Genomic DNA, 22,500 nt, shown 5'->3' with positions numbered 1-22,500 from the left:
TCTACACCGCCCCCGGGGCTGGAGATGACTTCTGGTGAGGGGGGGGGGGGGGTTAGAGCGGCAATAAGTTACTATGGCTGATAAGAAAACAGAGAATGTCTCAACCAGTAAACCGGCAGGGGGGGGCAGATAGAGGGGGCTGAGTCTTCTCAGGGCAGGGGGGGCCAGATAGAGGGGGCTGAGTCTTCTCAGGGCAGGGGGGGCCAGATAGAGGGGGCTGAGTCTTCTCAGGGCAGGGGGGGCCAGATAGAGGGGGCTGAGTCTTCTCAGGGCAGGGGGGGGCAGATAGAGGGGGCTGAGTCTTCTCAGGGCAGGGGGGGCCATGAGGATCATCTTACCCTCCATCGGCCAGGATGTCAGAGACATAATCACCTATCAGGGTCGTTGTTTTAAAAGATGGGAGGGGCTAGTAACTATAGTATGAGCTCACTGGCGTGGCAGTCTGAGTACTGAGGTCACAAAAAACGCGTCTGGCTGGATCTCCATGGTAACGTAGACCCGGTTTGTGATTGCTGTCTTTTACTAATTATTTTATTGTCAGACGATTGTCTCATCTACGAGGGGGGGGGGGGGGGGGGTAGGTCATCAGCAGTCTCCTGAGGTCTGGGTTGCGTTAGCATTTAGCATCCACTCAGGTTTTTAGGCCTCAAAGCACCGACGCATTAAACAGAGCGCTCGACGGTCATCTTAACGGCGTGCACGTCGCGGCGCCGCCCGTCTGACTTGATCGGAGGTCTGAAGCTCCTCTCGTCTTTCCTCTCTGCTCTTCCAGTGACAGCCCCCACTGTGAGCCCCCCCTGGTGGAAGAGCCGGCGCCTGACACCGTCTCTGTCATCCACAACAGTGAAGATGGTAGTAGACCCGAGCTAACGCATGAATACGTGCAGGCCGTGTACTTTGTGTGTACTTTGTGTGCAGTCCGTGTACTTTGTGTGCCGGCCGTGTACTTTGTGTGTACTTTGTGCCGTCCGTGTACTTTGTGTGCCGGCCGTGTACTTTGTGTGTACTTTGTGTGCCGTCCGTGTACTTTGTGTGTACTTTGTGTGCCGTCCGTGTACTTTGTGTGTACTTTGTGTGCCGTCCGTGTACTTTGTGTGCCGTCCGTGTACTTTGTGTTTACTTTGTGCCGTCCGTGTACTTTGTGTGCCAGCCGTGTACTTTGTGTGTACTTTGTGTGTACTTTGTGTGTACTTTGTGTGCCGGCCGTGTACTTGATGCGCTTCACGTGATTGTAACATTGTAACCGGCTCTTTGTTGTTGTTTATTATGCTGCTCTGTTGCTAACACGGCTAACTAGCGCTGCTACACTAATCTGGCATCCTCTGTCTCCGCCTCTTCTGTTCTCTCTTCCATTTGTTGCCGCCCCTTTCTTCGCCATCACTTCCTGTGCCTGTCCAACGTCCTCTCTGAATGTCAGGCTCGCTGGCTGTTTCAGAGTCCGACCCGTTTGAAGCCGTCGCTCGGTTCGACTACTCCGGGCGGACGAGTCGAGAGCTGTCGTTTAAGAAGGGCGCGTCTCTGCTCCTGTACCGGCGAGCCTCCGACGACTGGTGGGAGGGGCGTCATAACGGCGTCGATGGGCTGGTGCCACATCAGTACATTGTGGTCCAAGACATGTAAGATATACTCTAGCTGCAAGATCTAGAGTAACTTCAGGAGATTGCAGTACCTGTCGAGCCGGGGATTATTCTGTAAAGATAATCTGCTACGATGTAGCAAAATGCAGATTACGCCTCCTTGTCTAATTTATGTGTTGTATTAATTCAGACGGGGTCAACAGTCTCTTTCTGAAGTTATACCCAGGTGTGAAAGACAGCGCCCCCCCTCTGCTGGGTGGCGCAGCGATTTATACACTCCTGCCTTATTTCAGGCCCGACGGGGGCAGGGGAAGTCCAAAGCCCGATGGGGACAGCAGGGACCTGCTGGAGGAGAGGGTGTCCACTAGAGGCAGCGCCGCCCCTGCCACCGGCGCTCACGTGGCCGACGTCTACCTGGCCAACTTGAACAAGTGTGTCTCGTGCAGAAACGCAACAGTTGAAGTTATAATTGAATATACTTTGCTAACGCCTCGAACCAATAATACAAAGACGTAATAGAAATGTTTCTCCCGTTCAGGATGAGGAGGCGCCCAGAGTCCGGGAACATCCGAAGGACGTTCCGGGGGTCAGAAAGTGACAGCACGGGGTCGGGGGTCAGTGGCGGGGTCGGGGGAGGTGTGAGGACGACTTCCCTTCCTGTGGGCGGTGCTCTGGTGAAGGAATCTGGAGACAAGCGACCCATCAGTGCTCACAGCATCCTCAACTCGGTCTCTCGCCACTCCTCTCTCAAGACCAAGGTGCCGAAAAAGTCTGTGCGGTCATTTGAACGCTGCATGTGGGAACGGGTCTCAATACGGGCCTTCTAAACAGGTGGAGAGTCCGCAGTTACGCAAGGCGACTGCAGCAGGACGCTCTAAGAGCTTCAGCAACCACAGGTCATTGGACCCGGAGGCCACAGCACAGGAACTCGGCTCGCAGGTGGAGACCAGCCGAAGCCGCCGCCGGCTCCCTTTCTAGCAGGAGTCTAACACCTGGTCTCGTTTTGCAGGACATCGAGGCGACGGTGAGCTCTGCACTGAGCGAGCTCAGTCAGTTTGAAAGACAGAGCACCTCCAGACACATCCACACCCCCGACGTGGTCCTGGACACACTGGAGCAGCTGAAAGGTGGGGGAGGCGGAGTCTCTGAGCCCTCCAGCCCGCTTCACTCCCGGCTGCTACGGGACAGCGATGGAGGTACCTCGCATCCCCACCCACTCCAGCGCAGCGCCTCCTCCGCCAGCGACGTTCCCTCCTCGTTCCGGCCTGCCAAGAATCAACCGCGAAGCCCCCTGCCCTCTGCCACGCCCCCCTCTCTTTCCCCTTCCTCCCTCTCTTCATCCGTACCTTCCTTCAGGGAGCTGCGCCCTCCGGCAACAAGGCCCAAGCCGGTGGTTTTCCCAAAGGGCGGAGGAGGCAGTGGCAGTCCGGCCATGGGTTCCCCCACCTCTACTGTGCCCCCGACTGCCCCTCCTCCACCCACAGGACACACTCTCTCTCTCCCACATACCCCTCCTCCCCCCCCACCTCCACCCCAGTCTAATGACAAATCCTGTCCGGCCTAGGATGTGTCCTTCATATGTTCCCCTCAAGATCTGATCCACTGCTCGTAGTGTTCAGCTGTTAGACTTTGAAGGGTTATTTCTGCCCTCTCCTGGCAGCTCTGTGTACTACAGGTAAAACATTGCCTCCCTTCAGAGGCGTGTCTTTTCTCTGCCACCACTGAGATTCCACAGATCGCGAGTTTTACAAATACAAAGGAACACAACTTCAGGATCGGACAGACCTGCAACTTACACACTCTGGTTTGTGGTGTTTGAAATTGTGTTTGAATGGGGTTACAAGAGTGTTTGCCCTCACACGGAAGACTAAACGAGGAGCAACAAGCACTGTTTGATTTTGTACAGTAGACATAAAAGAGGTTAAGATTCCCAGACTGTGAAATGTCACGCTCTCATTCCGACTCGCCGCGTCTGATGTGAAAGGCTGCAGGTAAACGTGGCTTCCAGGCGATGAGACCAGTGACAGTGTAATTTGAGCTTGATTTTTATCTCTTCTACAAGTGTTTGATATTTTGGTGATATTTTTTTCCATTATTATTATTATAATTGTCCAGTACTAGTATCACAACAAGAGCTTAGCAGGAGCGGCGACCTCTAACAACAGTCTAAATTCTGAATGCAAATGGAGCAATAAACATAACGCAATGCTGCTTCCCTCCTGCAGCTCCGTTGTGTGTAGGACCACTGAAAGCCAGCATTTTATACACCACGTGGGACTGTGCACGCACGCGTTCTTTCTTAGTGTGTGTGTGGCAGCTAAACGCCGTTCAGGTTTTCCTTGCACGCTGGGGCCATAGACAGCAGCCACGGTGATGATTGGCTGAGTGCAGTACCAGCAACAAGAGACTTCAAATATCGTTAGAGCTCGCTTCCTCAATTGAATACATCAGAACGAACAGGAAGTAGTTTTTTTAATATTCTAATGGTGTGTGTTTGTATGATAATTACGATGACAACTGGAAGCATGGAGCTCAGGACTCTCCTGAGTGTGTTTAAACGGAAGCACAACCAACCACCTCATCCAAAGTGTTTTCAGCAAAACCTTCTTTAAACGTTAACTTTTTTGCATTTGTTTACGCTCGGACCCTGTAATGCTAAAGTGTTGAAATGTGTAGCTGCCTGGGTGTGTGTTTGTGTGTGCATCTGTGAGCTTGTGTGGATGTAAAGTAAAGGATGTGTGTGTCTCACCTCACCCCCGCACCCACCCACCAAAAAGGGGTGCGACCAGTCGCACACAGGGAATCTCTTTTTTCCATCTTTTGGAGTACCGACAGCCGTCGTGCTGAATTAGCCTATTAGCTTTGTCAGCTAATAAGCCTGCACAACAACACCAACAGCTCACCAGCTTTAAGAAATCCCAAATCGTTTAATGCGTGCATTTTTTTTTAAATGACGTTACAGAATATGAGCTCTGTGAATAACTTGACACTGACTTAAATATGGACGCATGCCATCATTCAGGTTTAATATATCTTCAGCTATATTCTTGCAGAAAGGTCGTGGCTTTTTCCTACTGTTATTGGTGGGGGGGGGGGGGGTATTCCCTGTGTTGCCCTTACCTCATCGAGACAACTTGAGGGAATGCGACCATCTGTCTGTATGTGGTGAGAGATGAACCACACACACACACAGACGTGCATGTGGCTGGTTGGTTAATGTGTCGCGTCCCAGCTGTGCCTCTGAAGGGAAGCTGGCACCAGCTTTGATCTCAGATCAATCATTGTGCGCTTGAACAACTTAGCTTGCGTGCAGACTAACTGTGGGGATGATTTGTCTAAAATGAATATTGTTGAATAAACATTTTTGTGTCTTTTTGAAAATGGCATAACAAAAAAAGGAAAAAAAGACTCATCTATTTATCGTTGTTTCTGTATTACTGGAGAATCCTGTGTTCAGATATACTTTGTATATACAATGTTGTACATTACAGAGGTACACTCTTTTTTGGTACAATATTGTACATAGCAATAGTAGTTTAATCAAATAGGCCTTATATAATTATGTGTAGTTCTTAGGTCTGTTTTTTTTTTTTATTAAACATTGCTTGCTATATAAAGATTCTTGAACTATTTCATTTTTGTGTCAATGAAGATATTCCTCCATCCATCAATGAAAAGATTGATAAACATTATTATTCAGGAATAAATAAAAATATTTTTTAATCTAGTGTATTAATTTTGCATTTAAATATGCTGGCACGACTAATTTAAGCCATTAAGGCCAGTTCATAAAATACACGTACACAACTACGTAACCAGCCGCGTCATCCGGCGGCGGGACTGTCCCAGCTGCGGCTTAATCTCAGTAAAGTCAGTAACACGGTCGGAAGTTGCGTCACGTTCGTATCTCCGAGCTGTTACGTCATCAGCTCGTACTACAGTCGGTACTAATGAAACTTCCTGAACTGATAACAAGCTAGCAGCGGCCTCCTTTTGATCGTTGCTGGAATCAAGCTTAGTGTGGCTTATTTTCCTGAACTCCCTGTTCGAGCTTCGCAGGTTCGCCTCCGGGCAGGTACGCGGACTTTTTGTGACGTCGCGGATGAAATTCCCCTCGTAGGCGTCTCTAGAAACGCGTCATCCTTTCCGTAAAGCCCCGGAATAATTTAAACTATAACTTGGTGACATTGAATAGCTTATTCACATCCGGGGAGAGTCTGCCTTCGCTAGGAGATGTGATTCATGGCTACCCGCAGCGCCACAGGTAAACTAGCACAACTTTATGCTAACAGCTCATCTGTTTACATTCATTTGATAAATAGCGTGCTAAGCTAGTTAGCTGCTAACTGACGGAGTTTTGCAGCGTGATAAACATAGCCGCTTGCTAATTATCGTGTTAATGCTAACCTTATTACCTTTTACTGCATTATGGTGTAACTAATTGTGAACGCGTTTAATTTGTTCTGTCCAAAAGTTCACGTTTGAAGTTATTATTGCTTCGCATTTCCTAACTAATAAAGTTTTATTTCCTTGAATGACAGCCGCCTGTGTTTTAACGAGTCTGTTTTAATGGCAGCTTTGACCGCCAGCACAACAAGCTACTTGTGGTCTGTGAAAGACGTCCTCGGCCAAGGGGCGACAGCCAGCGTGTTCAAGGCCCGCAACAAGGTGAGCTAGTACAGAGCACCGGCCAGGTGGGTTTCAGTGACGTCACTGCTGCCAGACCCGCGCTCGTTCTGTTTAATAGTGTTAACTCCAGTCATGACATGGATCCATGTTTGCCTGAACTTGTTTGATAAATTTTATTTTATTTTATTGTAGAATGCAAGACAAGAATCCACATTTATAATAGTTCAGTAATCTGGATTATCATGTTTGAATAAAATATTGAATTTTAACATTGAAAACTAATTTATTTCTAAACTCTGATTCACTTTTCATGGTTGGTGGATAAAGATACCAAGAACGGTTTAGAACCTTTTGATGATACTGTAAATCCAATTGTGGGGAAAATGAGCTGCTTGGCGGAGGTTTGCCCTCGACGAATGCTTTGGGAGTTATTTATATATTCAGGGTATGACTTTTAATCCATGAAAATATGTTTATAATAGATGATAAACTACTATTTATATATTGTTACCTAACGCTCCGCCAGGATGGTGCGTAAGAAGAAGTTGCGGTTACAGGGAATGTTTTTGAAGTTCCTGCATGGAGCGGTGATGTGCTAATCTGGGTGTGTGTGTGTGTGTGCGTGCGTGTGTGTGTGTGTGTGTGTGTGTGTGTGAGCACAGAAGTCTGGTGAGCTGGTGGCTGTTAAGGTATTTAACGTGGTGAGCTACAACCGGCCTCATGACGTCCAGATGAGAGAGTTTGAGATGCTGAGGAAGCTCCACCACAGCAACATCGTCAGGCTGTTTGCTGTGGAAGAGGTGAGGAGGAAAAGGAAATCAGCCATATTCATTTTGAGCTTGAAATCAGGCTTCACTATACGGCGACTGGGATTGGATTTAATCCTCAATGCATGAATAGAGTCTTGTTTATTGTGTATGATCACATCAAAGGAAGCGTCCCCGTTATATTTGTCATATTGATGGTGCTGCATCAGTTGATCATCTCTCTAGCTGCCGACTGAACAGAAGGTACTAGTGATGGAGTATTGTTCAGGGGGAAGTCTGCTCAGCCTGCTAGAGGAACCTGAAAATGCGTTTGGGCTGCCTGAAACCGAGTTCCTCACTGTTTTGCAGTGTGTTGGTGAGAGAATAATCTGGTAATTCCTGATCATTTCCTAATCCTAGACTGAGTTATTGCTCCTCTTCTTCTCCTCAGTGCAGGGCATGAACCACCTGCGTGAAAATGGAGTGGTGCACCGGGACATCAAGCCAGGCAACATCATGCGGCTGGTCGGAGAAGACGGCAAGTCTGTTTATAAGCTGACCGACTTCGGAGCAGCCAGAGAGCTGGAAGACGATGAGAAGTTTGTGTCCATCTACGGAACCGAGGAGTATCTGGTACGGGATTGAAATGAGCGCTTTGGTGCTGACTGATCCAGATTCATAGATTCAGAATGAATCAGGATTGATTAGATGGAAAATGTATTTATAAAATAAAATAACATTCGTGAATATCTTTCAGATTGATTTCCACTAGAAAACGGTGGATTTTTATTTTCTCTTAACCGCAATCAAGAAAACCATTTCTCGGTTCAATCGTTGTTGAAATTGTCACATGCAGGTTGTTGAGCGCAGCCTGCAGCAGAGCCTGCAGCAGAGCCTGCAGCAGAGCCTGCAGCAGAGCCTGCAGCAGTGCCTGCAGCAGAGCCTGCAGCAGAGCCTGCAGCAGAGCCTGCAGCAGAGCCTGCAGCAGTGCCTGCAGTAGAGCCTGCAGCAGAGCCTGCAGCAGAGCCTGCAGCAGAGCCTGCCCCATCGTACCCCATGCTGTAAGAACAATGGATCCACAGGCATCAGAGCCGTTTACTCTAGAGAGGTGTTCCCTTTTAAAGAATCGGATCAGCAGAGAACCTCTAACGCCGTCGGTGGACCGGGACGTTGCTGGGCGCGTTCATGCTCACCTAACGACGACAAAGTGAAACCAACTTCAGATTATCATCCAGTGAACTCTCTCAGAGCGAGCAAATCAATGAAGTACCTTTCTTATGCAGCATATCTACCGACTGTGTCTTCTGCAGCATCCCGATATGTATGAGCGTGCTGTACTACGTAAGCCGCAGCACAAGTCCTACGGCGTTAGCGTCGACCTGTGGAGCATCGGCGTGACCTTTTACCACGCCGCCACGGGAAGCCTCCCCTTCATACCGTACGGAGGACCCCGCAGGAACAAGGCCACCATGTAAGTGGAACAAGGCCAGCGTGTAAGTGGAACAAGGCCTGCGTGTAAGTGGAACAAGGCCAGCGTGTAAGTGGAACAAGGCCAGCGTGTAAGTGGAACAAGGCCTGCGTGTAAGTGGAACAAGGCCAGCGTGTAAGTGGAACAATGCCAGCGTGTAAGTGGAACAAGGCCTGCATGTAAGTGGAACAAGGCCAGCGTGTAAGTGGAACAAGGCCTGCGTGTAAGTGGAACAAGGCCACCGTGTAAGTGGAACAAGGCCAGCGTGTAAGTGGAACAAGGCCTGCGTGTAAGTGGAACAAGGCCACCGTGTAAGTGGAACAAGGCCAGCGTGTAAGTGGAACAAGGCCAGCGTGTAAGTGGAACAAGGCCAGCGTGTAAGTGGAACAAGGCCAGCGTGTAAGTGGAACAAGGCCTGCGTGTAAGTGGAACAAGGCCACCGTGTAAGTGGAACAAGGCCAGCGTGTAAGTGGAACAAGGCCTGCGTGTAAGTGGAACAAGGCCACCGTGTAAGTGGAACAAGGCCAGCGTGTAAGTGGAACAAGGCCTGAAAGTGGACGCATCAGGTGTGAAGGAGAGAACGATAAATGGCGCCGCTCGGTTTCCAGCTTCACAGGTAAAGATACTGCGTGAACGTCTGTCGGTAATGAAGACGCTTGTTTTTAGGTATAAGATAACGAAGGAGAAGCCTGCGGGGGCGATAGCGGGAACACAGCGGGGGCTGGGTGGCCCCATCGAGTGGAGCCACCGCCTGCCCCACAGCTGCCAGCTGTCGCAGTAAGTCTCCCATCGAAGCGCTTCAGCTCCGGCTGCTCACCGAGAGCAAGTAGAGCCTCGTCTCTCCGCAGGGGCCTGACGGCGCAGCTGGTCCCGGTGCTGGCCGGTATTCTGGAGGCGGACCAGGAGAGGTGCTGGGGGTTCGAGCAGTTCTTCACGGCTACGACGGACACGCTGAAGCGCCGGGCCGTTCACCTGTTCTCTCTGGAGCAGGCCACGGCGCATTCCGTCTACACGCACCGCTACGACACGTAAGCCTGGCTGAAGGCCTTAGATGGATACACGTTTGTGTTGTTGGTTAGTTCTTTATTACTTTACTGGTAGTACCTTCCATATCCAGGTGACGATGCTTCATGCAGGTAACCTCCATCCTTCCAGGGTGTCGGCATTCCTTGAAGAAGTTGCGTCTCAGACGGGCATTGGTGCGCAGCAGCAACATCTGCTGTACCTGGGTCACGACCTCCCTCTGGAGGGCAGCATGAAAGTGGCCAACCTCCCGAGCACGTCGCCAGCGCGGCCCCTCATCCTGCTCGGCTACGGGCTGCAAGCAAACACCAGCCTGCCCTTCAGAGAGCGTAAGACGATGCTCCCCGAGGGAGGCAGCAAAGGGTTAATTTAAACGGCGCCGTTTCCCCTCTGCAGCAGAAACTCCAGCCGTCCCCTCGAGGTTCGACGTCGTGGCAGACTACAACTTCTCCAAGGTACTTCTGGGTCCGTGTCCCGGGTCATGCTCAGAACCCTGACCCCGACCCCGACCCCGACCCCGACCCTGAGGTCATTTACGCTGAAGCTCGGAACGCTCTTTAACCCCTTCAGGTCGTAGTGGGGGTTGTCCACCAGTATTTGAGGATCGTGCAGTTGCTCCACGCCCACCGAGAGCTGCTGCTGCAAGGATACTACAACTACATGTGAGAGAGACACACAAAGCAGACACACAAAGCAGACACACAAAGCAGACACACAAAGCACACACACAAAGCACGCACACAAAGCACGCACACAAAGCAGACACACAAAGCACACACACAAAGCACACACACAAAGCAGACACACAAAGCAGACACACAAAGCACGCACACAAAGCAGGCACACAAAGCACACACACAAAGCACACACACAAAGCACGCACACAAAGCAGACACACAAAGCACACACTCAAAGCAGACACACAAAGCACACACACAAAGCAGACACACAAAGCACACGCACAAAGCAGACACACAAAGCAGACACACAAAGCACACACACAAAGCACGCACACAAAGCAGACACACAAAGCACGCACACAAAGCAGACACACAAAGCAGACACACAAAGCACACACACAAAGCAGACACACAAAGCACACACACAAAGCACGCACACAAAGCACGCACACGAAGCACGCACACAAAGCACACACACAAAGCAGACACGCAAAGCACGCACACAAACGGGAGCCGTCGAGCTCCTCGCCCTTCATCTCTTCCTCAGGATGAAGATGAGGAGGGACTGTGGAGAGGCGATGCACTTTATCACCATGATCACCATCAGACTGCAGGCGTGCCTCAATGTCTTCGGCAGAATCCACAAGCAGTGAGTAGTCCACACGGGTTTACTGCAGATTAGGGATTGGGGGGTCGGCTTAGGGATTGGGGGATCGGGTTAGGGATTGGGGGATCGGGTTAGGGATTGGGGGATCAGATTAGGGTTTGGGGGATCAGATTAGGGGGATCGGGTTAGGGATTGGGGGATCGGATTAGGGATTGGGGGATCGGATTAGGGTTTGGGGGATCAGATTAGGGAGATTGAATTAGGGATTGGGGGATCAGATTAGGGATTGGGGGGTCGGATTAGGGATTGGGGGATCGGATTAGGGTTTGGGGGATCAGATTAGGGTTTGGGGGATCAGATTAGGGGGATCGGATTAGGGATTGGGGGATCAGATTAGGGATTGGGGGGTCGGATTAGGGATTGGGGGATCGGATTAGGGTTTGGGGGATCAGATTAGGGTTTGGGGGATCAGATTAGGGGGATCGGATTAGGGATTGGGGGATCAGATTAGGGATTGGGGGGTCGGATTAGGGATTGGGGGATCGGATTAGGGATTGGGGGATCAGATTAGGATGCTCCGTATTCGTGTTTCTGCTGCATGAATGGAGTGGAGGGAGAGAGTTTAGTGATTCACGTTGAACACACACCTGATGTTGTCTTCACACACACACACACACACACCTGATGTTGTGTCTCCGTTGCCATAGAGACTTCTCCGCGTCAGAGAACGAAGCTTCGGTTGATAACGGCCTGAAGCTGAAGCTGGTGAGGAAGCATCAGAGACTCTGCTTGGCTGGACGGCAGGTTTAATCTAAGGGGATTAATCAATCCTAATCAATCCCGGTGCTTGATCCTGTGATGGACTCCACAGGTGCACGAACACCTGCCCATTTACGTTAGTGGCATCCAGGAGTTTGAGAAGCAGCTGCACCTTCTGCACGGAGAGCAGGCCCGGCTGGCGGACGCGCTGGCCAATGACGAGAGGTAAGCCGCCGGCGTGACCTCCCGGCTGTGCTGCTGACCTCTGACCTCTGACCTGTTGTCTCACAGCTGTCAGAAGATGGACAAGCTGCTGCAGAAGGTTCTGGACGTTCATCAGCATTATGGCAGAGACCGACGTAGCGGCAGTACGCGAGTTTACTAGAGTAGAGTACTAGAGTAGAGTACTAGAGTATTCGTTCCTGTGTCTTCAGAGAATGACGAAACCTTTTCCTGCCTTAACCGCAGAGCTGCCGTATAACGATGAGCAGATCCACAAGTTTGAGAAGTAAGTGTGTGTGTGTGTGTGTGTGTGTGTGTGTGTGCGCGTGTGTGTGTCCTGCCCCCCCCCGCCGGTAAAGGTTTGTATCTCGTTCTCCCTTCCCAGAATCCACCTGTCGTCCCACATTAAGCGAGTGAAGTCTCTCTACAGGGACGACTGTGTTCAGCGATACAGAGAGCTGCTGGCCTCGACGAGGACCTGGAGCAGGTCGGGTCGGCGCGCGTGCGTGTGCGTGTGCGTGTGCGTGTGCGTGTGCGTGTCGTCCACCTGTTTGACTTGCCTTCACGCTGCTCCTCTCCAGTGTTCTGCTGGAGCTGCACACCCGACTGCAGGACTTCAGCTTCTTCTCCAAAGGCCTGCTGGCCGACCTGGAGACGAGCGAGCAGCACCAGAACCAGGTCCACGTCTCACTTCCTCTCTGTGGCTCAAACGTCTGGACGGAGATGCCGTCGTAGAGCTGTGTTATATTGTCGCGGGCGTTTTTCTTTGGCTTGATGTCGTGTAGGTTGCAGCATTGGTCGTTCCGGTGATCAATCATGTAGGATATCGGTGATCTGCTGACGGAACGTCTTCTCGCTCTTCCCCAGGCTCTCGACGGAATCCTTTTCAACCTGCAGTCAAAGGGAGTAAAACAGCCTGAAATCACACCCAAAGACCACGAGATGGTCTCCAGGTGTGTGCGTGTGTGTGTGTGCGTGCGTGTGTGCGTGCGCGTGTGCGTGCGTGATGGACACTCAACAGTCCTCGTGTCTTTCCCTTTGCTCCAGGATGTACTCCCTGAAAGACAAGATGGAGATCTTGGTTCGGGAGCTGCAGTGCAACAACAGCGTTATAGAGAGGTCAGCGGCTTCCTGTCCGTCGGCTCCTCCCACTTCTCAGTCGACAGCGTAGACGCTACGCTAACGCTAACACGCCACGCTGACCACCTGTTCCCTCCAGGTTGGGGGCAGCGACCTGTGCAGCAGATCTGGGACCCGGTTCGGCCAGACCGGCGACGATGTGACGTCGTTACGAGGAAGAGGAGGAGGAGGAGGAGGAAGACGAGCAGCAGCTCAATGTAAATCTGGGTTTGCACCGCTGCTGATCGTGTAATGGATCAGTAATAGATTACCAGGATGAAGCTCCAACAAAGCGCTGAAACTCAAGACACGGCAGATTTACGTTTATTGATCCATCGAGTGTCTTCAGTATTTCAGCCTGAAAAGTTCAAATAGAAACGATTGCTCTTTTGTCCTCGGTGAAATAAAGTGTTGATTTAGCTGAGCCGTGAGTTTGACTCGCATTTTACTGAACACACACACACACCTGGGTTTCATTTCTAAAGTAATTAAATGTTGGCTTTCCTGTTGATCGATACTTTTATTTCATATCTACGTCTTTAACGCAAAGGAGAAGTCACAGAAATCAGCGGGTTAACAACGACTAAAAGCAAGTGAACAAAATGACATGACCTTTGACCTTGTGAAGGTCATTGATATCCGTTTTGCTTTTAGGAATGTTATCTTTGATGTCGAGCTGAAAAGTAGAGTCAAAGTTAAGACGACCCGTTTCATGTTCTCACGAGTCGTTGAGGAGAGAAATGAGACGCTTTGAGAAAGCGATTAGGTTTAATGTTAAACAGAACCTGTTTCAGGGCGGGGGGCGGGGCTTGGTGCTGGTCACGTGATCACTTTCCTGTATGTTAAAGGCCTGAAGCCTGATTTATTGCCCCTCTTGCCCCTGCAGCCTGTTTTCAGGGGTGATTACATGAGATCAGCCCCAGATAATTAAGAACGCCCCGACACAGATTACCAGATTACCGGATTAACCGGATTATTCAGTGAGTTTCTGGTCTGTTATTTAACCGACGCTAAACGAAGCCTTCAACAGCGGCCAGCGACCAGCGCGCGCTCCCGACGCTTTAGAGGGGGCGCGCTCCCGCTTGTCAAAGCCGCCGACCTTTTAGAGGAGGCGCGCCTCCGCTGCTGTCGCGCGCGTAAACTGGGTTTACATTCAGGGCACGCAGTCAGAGCCCCCCCAACAGGGCAATGGTGGGGCAGAACCCGGGGCAGAACCCGGGGCAGAACCCGGGGCAGAACCCGGGGCACAGCCTGGACTCGAACCCGCAGCTCCTGCTCTTCAGACTGGCCGCCGGCAGGAAGAAGACGATGTTCGGGAGCGGCGGAGAAGAACCGAGAACCGATCACGGGCCACGAAGACCGGCGGGGGGGTCGCTGGTCAGAGGACGAGTGTCCGGGGAAAGATGCGTCGCTGCAACACGTAGCCCGGACCGGGACCGTCACCGGGACCGGGACAGGAGCACCGGAGACATCACCGGGGAGAGAGAGAGAGAGTCTTCCATAAAGACGTGGAGCGTTAACGTCACGCACAACGGATCCGTTAGGAATGAATACAAGGGGGGTTCCGGGAGACGAGACACTTGGAGCGGAACCGGCTCCGACCCGGGACGGGGGGGCCGCGGCGGACTACCGCTGGACCGGCTGACGCAGGGCAGGACCGGAGTCGTCAAACTGGCCCGCACGGAGCCCCCCCGAAGGGAGGCCTGGTCCATCTTCCCTCCGGGGACGGACCCCCGGGTGAGAACGGAGAGGGGCGAGGGACACAGGTTCGAGACCGCGCCGCTGACCCGGGACTGGTGTGACGCCTGCAGCCGTGAGATCTCTGCGCAGACGCTCAAGTGTCAAAGTAAGTCCCGCTGCTGTCCCTCTACCGGGGACAGGACCCGCTGCCGTCCCTCTACCGGGGACAGGGCCCGCCGCCGTCCCTCTACCGGGGACAGGGCCCGCTGCCGTCCCTCTACCGGGGACAGGGCCCGCCGCCGTCCCTCTACCGGGGACAGGACCCGCTGCCGTCCCTCTACCGGGGACAGGGCCCGTCTCTGTTACCCTGGAGACATGACGGACCCGTATTAATCCATTAATGAAGTTTTAAATGTTAAAATGTTTTCATGTCCTCATTCTGGATCTGATCCAGGAGACGCTGTCCTGACGGTCCATATCGGACCCCCTTATGACTGAGATTAATCCGGATCTCTCTCAAAATGTAATTAGATCTAAATTAGACCAAGACTCATCTTCAGACGACTGAAGCAGACCGAAGCAGGGACGACTGAAGCAGGGACGACTGAAGCAGGGACGACTGAAGCAGGACGACCGAAGCAGGACGACTGAAGCAGGACGACTGAAGCAGGACGACTGAAGCAGGGACGACTGAAGCAGGGACGACTGAAGCAGGACGACCGAAGCAGGACGACTGAAGCAGGACGACTGAAGCAGGGACGACTGAAGCAGGGACGACTGAAGCAGGACGACTGAAGCAGGACGACTGAAGCAGGATGACTGAAGCAGGGACGACTGAAGCAGGACGACTGAAGCAGGACGACTGAAGCAGGATGACTGAAGCAGGGACGACTGAAGCAGGACGACTAAAGCAGGACGACTGAAGCAGGACGACTGAAGCAGGACGACTGAAGCAGGGACGACTGAAGCAGGACGACTGAAGCAGGACGACTGAAGCAGGACGAGACGACTGAATCAGGACGACTGAAGCAGGACGACTGAAGCAGGACGACTGAAGCAGGACGACTGAAGCAGCGTTTCACTCCCACCTGCACAACTCTGGAACACAATGTTTGGGGAGGGACGGTTTCATCCTGCAGTATCGCTCTGTGTGTGTGTGTGTGTGTGTGTGTGTGTGTGTGTGTTAGCATGATGAAGGTGTGTGTGTGTGTGTGTGTGTGTGTGTTAGCATGATGAAGGTGTGTGTGTGTGTGTGTGTGTGTGTGTTAGCATGATGAAGGTGTGTGTGTGTGTGTGTGTTAGCATGATGAAGGTGTGTGTTGTGTGTGTGTGTGTGTGTGTGTGTTGTGTGTTAGCATGATGAAGGTGTGTGTTGTGTGTGTGTGTGTGTGTGTTGTGTGTTAGCATGATGAAGGTGTGTGTGTGTGTGTGTGTGTGTGTTAGCATGATGAAGGTGTGTGTGTGTGTGTGTGTTAGCATGATGAAGGTGTGTGTTGTGTGTGTGTGTGTGTGTGTGTGTGTGTGTGTTGTGTGTTAGCATGATGAAGGTGTGTGTTGTGTGTGTGTGTGTGTGTGTGTGTGTTAGCATGATGAAGGTGTGTGTGTGTGTGTTAGCATGATGAAGGTGTGTGTGTGTGTGTGTGTTAGCATGATGAAGGTGTGTGTTGTGTGTGTGTGTGTGTGTGTGTGTGTGTGTGTGTTGTGTGTTAGCATGATGAAGGTGTGTGTTGTGTGTGTGTGTGTGTGTGTTGTGTGTTAGCATGATGAAGGTGTGTGTGTGTGTGTGTGTGTGTTAGCATGATGAAGGTGTGTGTGTGTGTGTGTGTGTGTGTGTGTTAGCATGATGAAGGTGTGTGTTGTGTGTGTGTGTGTGTGTGTGTGTGTGTGTGTGTGTTAGCATGATGAAGGTGTGTGTGTGTGTGTGTTAGCAGGATGAAGGTGTGTGTGTGTGTGTGTTAGCATGATGAAGGTGTGTGTGTGTGTGTGTTAGCAGGATGAAGGTGTGTGTGTGTGTGTGTTAGCATGATGAAGGTGTGTGTGTGTGTGTGTGTGTTAGCATGATGAAGGTGTGTGTGTGTGTGTGTGTGTGTGTGTGTGTTGTGTGTGTGTGTGTGTGTTGTGTGTGTGTGTGTTGTGTGTGTGTGTGTGTGTGTGTTGTGTGTTAGCATGATGAAGGTGTGTGTGTGTGTGTGTGTGTGTGTTAGCATGATGAAGGTGTGTGTGTGTGTGTTGTGTGTGTGTGTGTGTGTGTTGTGTGTTAGCATGACGACGCCTGCAGGCACGCTACGTAGCTCCTCCCCCTCCTGGATTCTGTCCGGCTGTTCTTTGACAGGCTGCTCCCGTTGTGTAATCCTCTCAAGGATTCCCAGGCTGCTTTACGTCCGTCTCGCTCATCTGGGAGTCTGCTTTAGCCTGTGGGGGGTAAATTAAGCCCCCCCCCCCCCCCCCCAATCGGGGTATCAGGCCTCAGTCTCAACCTTCTATCAAAACATCTCAACAAAGTTTGTCTTCTTTACTCTCAGGGTGGCGCATTGGTCAGCGCTGTTGCCTCACAGCAAGAAAGTCACAGGTTCAAATCCGACTTTGTATGTTCTCTGCCCGGGTTCCTGAATGAGTGTCTGTGTGTGGCTCTGAGATCAACTGGCGACTTGTCCAGGGTGTACTCCGCCTCTCGCCCGTTGACGGCAGGGATAGGCTCCAGCGGGACCGGCGACCCAGTAAAGGACAAAGCGGTTCAGGAGATGAATGAATGAATGAATGAATGAATGAATGAATGTTTATTTGACACAGAATAATGTCCCCTGGAGAAAAGTCCCACATGTAACAGCTGTGTAAGGGTTAGGGTCCTCGTTGTCCTCGTTGTCCCCATTGTCCCCATTGTCCCCGTTGTCCCCGTTGTCCTCATTGTCCCTGTTGTCCCCGTTGCTCTGGCGGGGGCAGCGCTCTGATGGACGGATTGAGGGAGGCCTTCTATTAATCCCAGCTCCCAGGATTATGTCTCAGGGTTGGGTTTACAGACGGGCAGACGGACTCGGTGCTCCGACACGCCGGGTGGGGTCAGTCCTCCCCCAGTAAGGGTCGGTTACTTTTTGACCTCACTGGGTTGATGATTTAGGGATTTAAAATGAGAACTTCTAGCACGCTGTCAGCGAGTGTTGGATTATAATGTTTTCCTCGTCATATTTTCTGTCTTCTGTCTCCCTGAGCTGAAAGTGTCTTCTTCCAATTGTTCACTCCATCTGTCCAAAACGCTCAACGAAGGACTTTTAGGAATGGAACCCTCCAGAACGGTGCTCTGTAGTGGACATTTGTCCATTACAGAGGACATGCTAACTGGCGGGCTGGCTAGTTTTAACAAGACTGACCCATACTTCATCTGACTGATGGTAAAAACACGCCGACTCTGAGTTCAAGGCTTCATCGAATATTGAAAGGACTATCGAGCATGCTGATCAAAAGGCATCCGCTGCTTTTACGGGACTTTTTTCGTGACTTTTTTTAAAGGGACGTGCTACTTTTGTGGGCTCTTCTCACTGTGCAGCGCCGCTTGATTGTATGTAAGGCAGAACAGTGGGGAGTTTCAACCAGGCTATATTTAGGACACCCTTGGTGTAGGGCGATAGGACGACTGCAGAGGAAGAGGTAGCGAGGAGGCAGAGGAGGACAAGACAAAGACTATTTCATGTTGAGGACGACTTTTAAAAAAGCATCATCCAAATAACGGTCTCATGACGTTTGTCACACTTTGTGAGTGAAGCTACTAAACTTCAAAGTCTAGATGTAGAGCAGCAGATGGGCCGCGCGTCACCTCAGCCCCGAACGAGCATCATTATGGGATGGTGGACTCACGCCCTTCAGGACGCGGAGTTTCACACCGAGCAGATAGAGGAGAGGAGAAACTCTCTGCTGCGTGGGGGTTGGACTGTGTGAGGGGGGCTCTGTTTCTTTAAGCCGGCTGCTACTGCAGAGTGTGTGGGTGCTGCAGTAGAGAGGGAGGGAGAGAGGGGGAGAGAGGGGGAGAGAGGGGGAGAGAGGATGAAGAGCATCGATAACAGAGTGGCGTTCGGAAGGAACATGCTTTGTAGCAAAGAGCAGGAAGCTACGGGGTGGAGAAAACCGCGCAGGTAGACAGGCAGTGAGACGGGCAGTGAGACGGGCAGTGAGACGGGCAGTGAGACGGGCAGTGAGACGGGCTTTAGGGCGTGTGTGGGGAGTGCAGGTGGAGGGGTGGCCGAGCGAGTGGGAAAGGGGCTGTTTATTCGGAGCCTGGCACCGGTCGCAAAGTGGCTACGCTGGGATGGCAGAGGGGGCAACTGGGGGGGCTGGCGCTGGGGCAGTCCTCAGAGGGACAGGGACAGCAGGGACAGTCATGATTTCACTCACAGGACAGTACCAGCCGGATGGTGTCGCCATGCTGCACCCATGGCACAGGTAGCACCTCTCGGACCGGGTCGGAACACAAAGGAGGACGCAGGGGTTGGACAATGTTCGAGGAAAGGAGTAGGCAAGACCCTTCTCAGCCAGGTGTCCCTGCAACTGGAGGAGGCAAGGGGGGACTCGGAAGGGCAGATGGGCAGCGCCTGCTTTGGGCAGGTGTCCCGCAGACTGGGGCGGCTCCTGAAGAGGTTGCCCAAGTCTCGCTCGTGGAGTGACGGCTTGAGGATCCTACGCCGATCATCCTCTAGCGGGTCTCTGCTCAGCAGCACAGGTATGAACGAAGGCAATGATGATGATGAGTGGCTGGGCTGGGCCGGACCGGACCGGGCCGGGTTGGCCTCAAAGGCCCACAATAGTGGGGTATTGTGGGCCTTAGTCTGTCTGTTTGTGACCTGCATTAGCCTGGGGGGCTCTGTCTACAACCCCCACCCCAATCGCTTTTGTGACATTGTGTGCCAATAGTGAGGACACAGATCCAGTGAGTCCGGCGGGCCGGTCCGAGAAGGACTTGGATCCACTTGTCCTTCTGAAACCATCATGAAAGGCCCCCCCTAACTGGATTATCATATTGACTTTTACATTTGCAGCAGAGATCCGAGTAAAGATCATCGACCCCCCCCCCCCCCCATGTTGTCTTCAAATATAGAACCGGCCGCTTTGACTGAAAACGGGGAATCCGTCATGCAGTGAAACAGACAGAGGGCTCTGCCCCCTGCCCCCTGCCCCCTGCCCCCCAGCCTGATGACACTGACTCAGGGATGCTCTATCCCTCAAAAGTCCCACAAACAGTCTCCTGTTGTTGTTGTTGTGTTTTTAGACTGTGTTGCCTGTAAAGAAACCGAACCAAAGCTCAGCTCCTCTTTTATGTGTTGGTCTTTGATGAGGCCGTCAGGGAATGTCTTTCAGCTTCTCTAAAAGGACAGAGACAATATGCTCTCGGTAAGGACTGTGTGGTTTCATTCAGACTCAGCGATGGGATGTCATCTTTGGCTGACGGGGATCTTCCTCAAAATGACTCTGTGAGATCCTGAAGCTGGATCCTGTGGTTGTTCAGCTCGACTCATACTCGAGACCGGAAGTCCGGATTTCTTGATTCTGATCAGTCGATCGAGTCATGTTCTGTGCTGAGTCATGTTCTGTGTGCTGAGTCATGTTCTGTGTGCTGAGTCATGTTCTGTGCTGAGTCATGTTCTGTGTGCTGAGTCATGTTCTGTGCTGAGTCATGTTCTGTGTGCTGAGTCATGTTCTGTGCTGAGTCATGTTCTGTGCTGAGTCATGTTCTGTGCTGAGTCATGTTCTGTGCTGAGTCATGTTCTGTGTGCTGAGTCATGTTCTGTGCTGAGTCATGTTCTGTGTGCTGAGTCATGTTCTGTGCTGAGTCATGTTCTGTGTGCTGAGTCATGTTCTGTGTGCTGAGTCATGTTCTGTGCTGAGTCATGTTCTGTGCTGAGTCATGTTCTGTGCTGAGTCATGTTCTGTGTGCTGAGTCATGTTCTGTGCTGAGTCATGTTCTGTGCTGAGTCATGTTCTGTGTGCTGAGTCATGTTCTGTGCTGAGTCATGTTCTGTGTGCTGAGTCATGTTCTGTGCTGAGTCATGTTCTGTGCTGAGTCATGTTCTGTGTGCTGAGTCATGTTCTGTGCTGAGTCATGTTCTGTGCTGAGTCATGTTCTGTGCTGAATCATGTTCTGTGTGCTGAGTCATGTTCTGTGCTGAGTCATGTTCTGTGTGTTATCCACACAGCAGCAGAACAAGGATAACGACCCTAAATGAGCTGTGATGGGATCAGACTAGATAATTCCCCCCCAAAGACCCCAAAGAACTCCCTTTAGGTTCATGAGTTTACCCTGTGAATGTTCTCACCCCTACATTACCTACCTTACCCCTCCTCACCCAGAGAGGGAGCAGATACCGAATGCCGCTCCCAGTGTCTCTATCTGGTGGCGTTCGGACGTCCTCCTTTCTCCTCCCACAGTCTCACAAAGACACACACGATACACCACCATCTTACATCTCCTACAAAACGATGCAGAATCAGGACCAAGATGGCCAAGATGTTTCTCTTAAGCCAGACGGCCTGCCCTCGTCTGAGAACGCAGCCATTCATTAAGCATGCTGCCGACTGAAGCTCCGCCTCTCGCGTCTGCCATCGATCCGAGTGCAGCCCTGGAACTTAACACACTGAGTGCTTCATAGTGAGCTGATGTCGTTTCGTAGCGCTGCCTCTGCCACTCGCTCTCAGTTTAAAAGTCACGCTGCAATAATGGGATGAGGGCTAAATCTGTGCTAGCGCCTCCTGCTGAGGAGGAGCGACGGAGGCCAGATTACCATGGCGACACTTCTTTTTGAGAGGACTCCATGGGTGTTTGTGGATGCACTTTGTTCCTGTCGTCTCTCATGCTGGTCTGCTGTGGATCAAAGCGTTTCAGGTTGACTCCTATAACGAATTCATTATTTTCTTATCATTTCAACCTCTCTGTAAAGTAAAGTGTGTACCGAATGTGAACCAGAGAACAGGATGGTGTGTCTTATCAGTGTGGGAACAATCTGGGTCCCAGGTCAGCCGTGACCTGCTGACAGGCGTATCCGCATGTGGGTGGAACCAGTTTCAGGCTCTGAAGCTCCGCCCACCACGGGAAACACTCCGTGCAAAGCGCTGATTTCTGCCTGTGTTCATGTGGGAGGTGGCGCCGATCCTTTGTTCCCAGGTGAAGCTGAACATTATTCCTGGATGGAATAAGTGAAGGAAGGCAGGAAAGGAGTTCCTCTCTTCCCTTCCCTTGTCTGCTTCCTTTCTTTCTATCTCTCCGCAGCGACCATCTATAGACATCAGCAGACGCTCCCGTATCTCTTCCCTCATGCAGGGAGACGTCTCGCTTACGTCTGTCTCCGTCCCTTACGTCTGTCTCCGCCCCTTACATCTGTCTCCGTCCCTTACGTCTGTCTCCGCCCCTTACGTCTGTCTCCGTCCCTTACGTCTGTCTCCGCCCCTTACGTCTGTCCCCGTCCCTTACGTCTGTCTCCGCCCCTTACGTCTGTCTCCGCCCCTTACGTCTGTCTCCGTCCCTTACGTCGTCTCCGCCCCTTACGTCTGTCTCCGTCCCTTACGTCTGTCTCCGCCCCTTACGTCTGTCTCCGCCCCTTACGTCTGTCTCCGTCCCTTACGTCTGTCTCCGTCCCTTACGTCTGTCTCCGCCCCTTACGTCTGTCTCCGCCCCTTACGTCTGTCTCCGTCCCTTACGTCTGTCTCCGCCCCTTACGTCTGTCTCCGTCCCTTACGTCTGTCTCCGTCCCTTACGTCTGTCTCCGCCCCTTACGTCTGTCTCCGCCCCTTACGTCTGTCTCCGTCCCTTACGTCTGTCTCCGCCCCTTACGTCTGTCTCCGTCCCTTACGTCTGTCTCCGCCCCTTACGTCTGTCTCCGCCCCTTACGTCTGTCTCCGCCCCTTACGTCTGTCTCCGTCCCTTACGTCTGTCTCCGCCCCTTACATCTGTCTCCGTCCCTTACGTCTGTCTCCGCCCCTTACGTCTGTCTCCGTCCCTTACGTCTGTCTC

General features: G+C 51.9%; 3 protein-coding genes across 3 annotated transcripts in view; all 3 read left to right on the top strand.

The window, feature by feature from the left end:
• Nucleotides 1-3,141, top strand: part of srgap2 (SLIT-ROBO Rho GTPase activating protein 2) — a 30,662-nt gene extending 27,521 nt beyond the window's left edge. The window contains 7 exon segments of the mRNA XM_068742998.1: nucleotides 1-34; nucleotides 773-852; nucleotides 1,418-1,616; nucleotides 1,871-2,008; nucleotides 2,116-2,335; nucleotides 2,409-2,516; nucleotides 2,587-3,141. The exon segment at nucleotides 1-34 is cut by the window's left edge and continues 191 nt beyond it. Of these exon segments, the coding sequence (XP_068599099.1) occupies nucleotides 1-34; nucleotides 773-852; nucleotides 1,418-1,616; nucleotides 1,871-2,008; nucleotides 2,116-2,335; nucleotides 2,409-2,516; nucleotides 2,587-3,141 (1,334 nt within the window).
• Nucleotides 3,142-5,819: 2,678 nt separating this feature from the next.
• Nucleotides 5,820-13,248, top strand: ikbke (inhibitor of nuclear factor kappa B kinase subunit epsilon). The gene is made up of 21 exons (XM_068742419.1): nucleotides 5,820-5,841; nucleotides 6,154-6,245; nucleotides 6,869-7,006; nucleotides 7,199-7,328; nucleotides 7,404-7,585; nucleotides 8,263-8,423; nucleotides 9,087-9,197; nucleotides 9,269-9,448; nucleotides 9,576-9,772; nucleotides 9,840-9,898; nucleotides 10,014-10,105; nucleotides 10,671-10,772; nucleotides 11,438-11,495; nucleotides 11,602-11,714; nucleotides 11,781-11,857; nucleotides 11,958-11,997; nucleotides 12,097-12,198; nucleotides 12,293-12,389; nucleotides 12,579-12,664; nucleotides 12,759-12,830; nucleotides 12,931-13,248. Exons 1-21 carry the CDS (start codon nucleotides 5,820-5,822, stop codon nucleotides 12,992-12,994), a joined length of 2,175 nt encoding a protein of 724 aa, XP_068598520.1. The 3' UTR covers nucleotides 12,995-13,248.
• A 770-nt stretch (nucleotides 13,249-14,018) lies between these two features.
• rassf5 (Ras association domain family member 5) overlaps nucleotides 14,019-22,500 on the top strand; it is a 21,488-nt gene continuing 13,006 nt past the window's right edge. The window contains exon 1 of the mRNA XM_068741977.1: nucleotides 14,019-14,676. Within this exon, the coding sequence (XP_068598078.1) occupies nucleotides 14,019-14,676 (658 nt within the window). The remainder of the gene's footprint in view (nucleotides 14,677-22,500) is intronic.

This window comes from Brachionichthys hirsutus, chromosome 8, assembly GCF_040956055.1.
Source record: "Brachionichthys hirsutus isolate HB-005 chromosome 8, CSIRO-AGI_Bhir_v1, whole genome shotgun sequence".
Classification (NCBI taxonomy): domain Eukaryota; kingdom Metazoa; phylum Chordata; class Actinopteri; order Lophiiformes; family Brachionichthyidae; genus Brachionichthys; species Brachionichthys hirsutus.
This window is presented reverse-complemented; position numbering and strand designations above follow the sequence as displayed.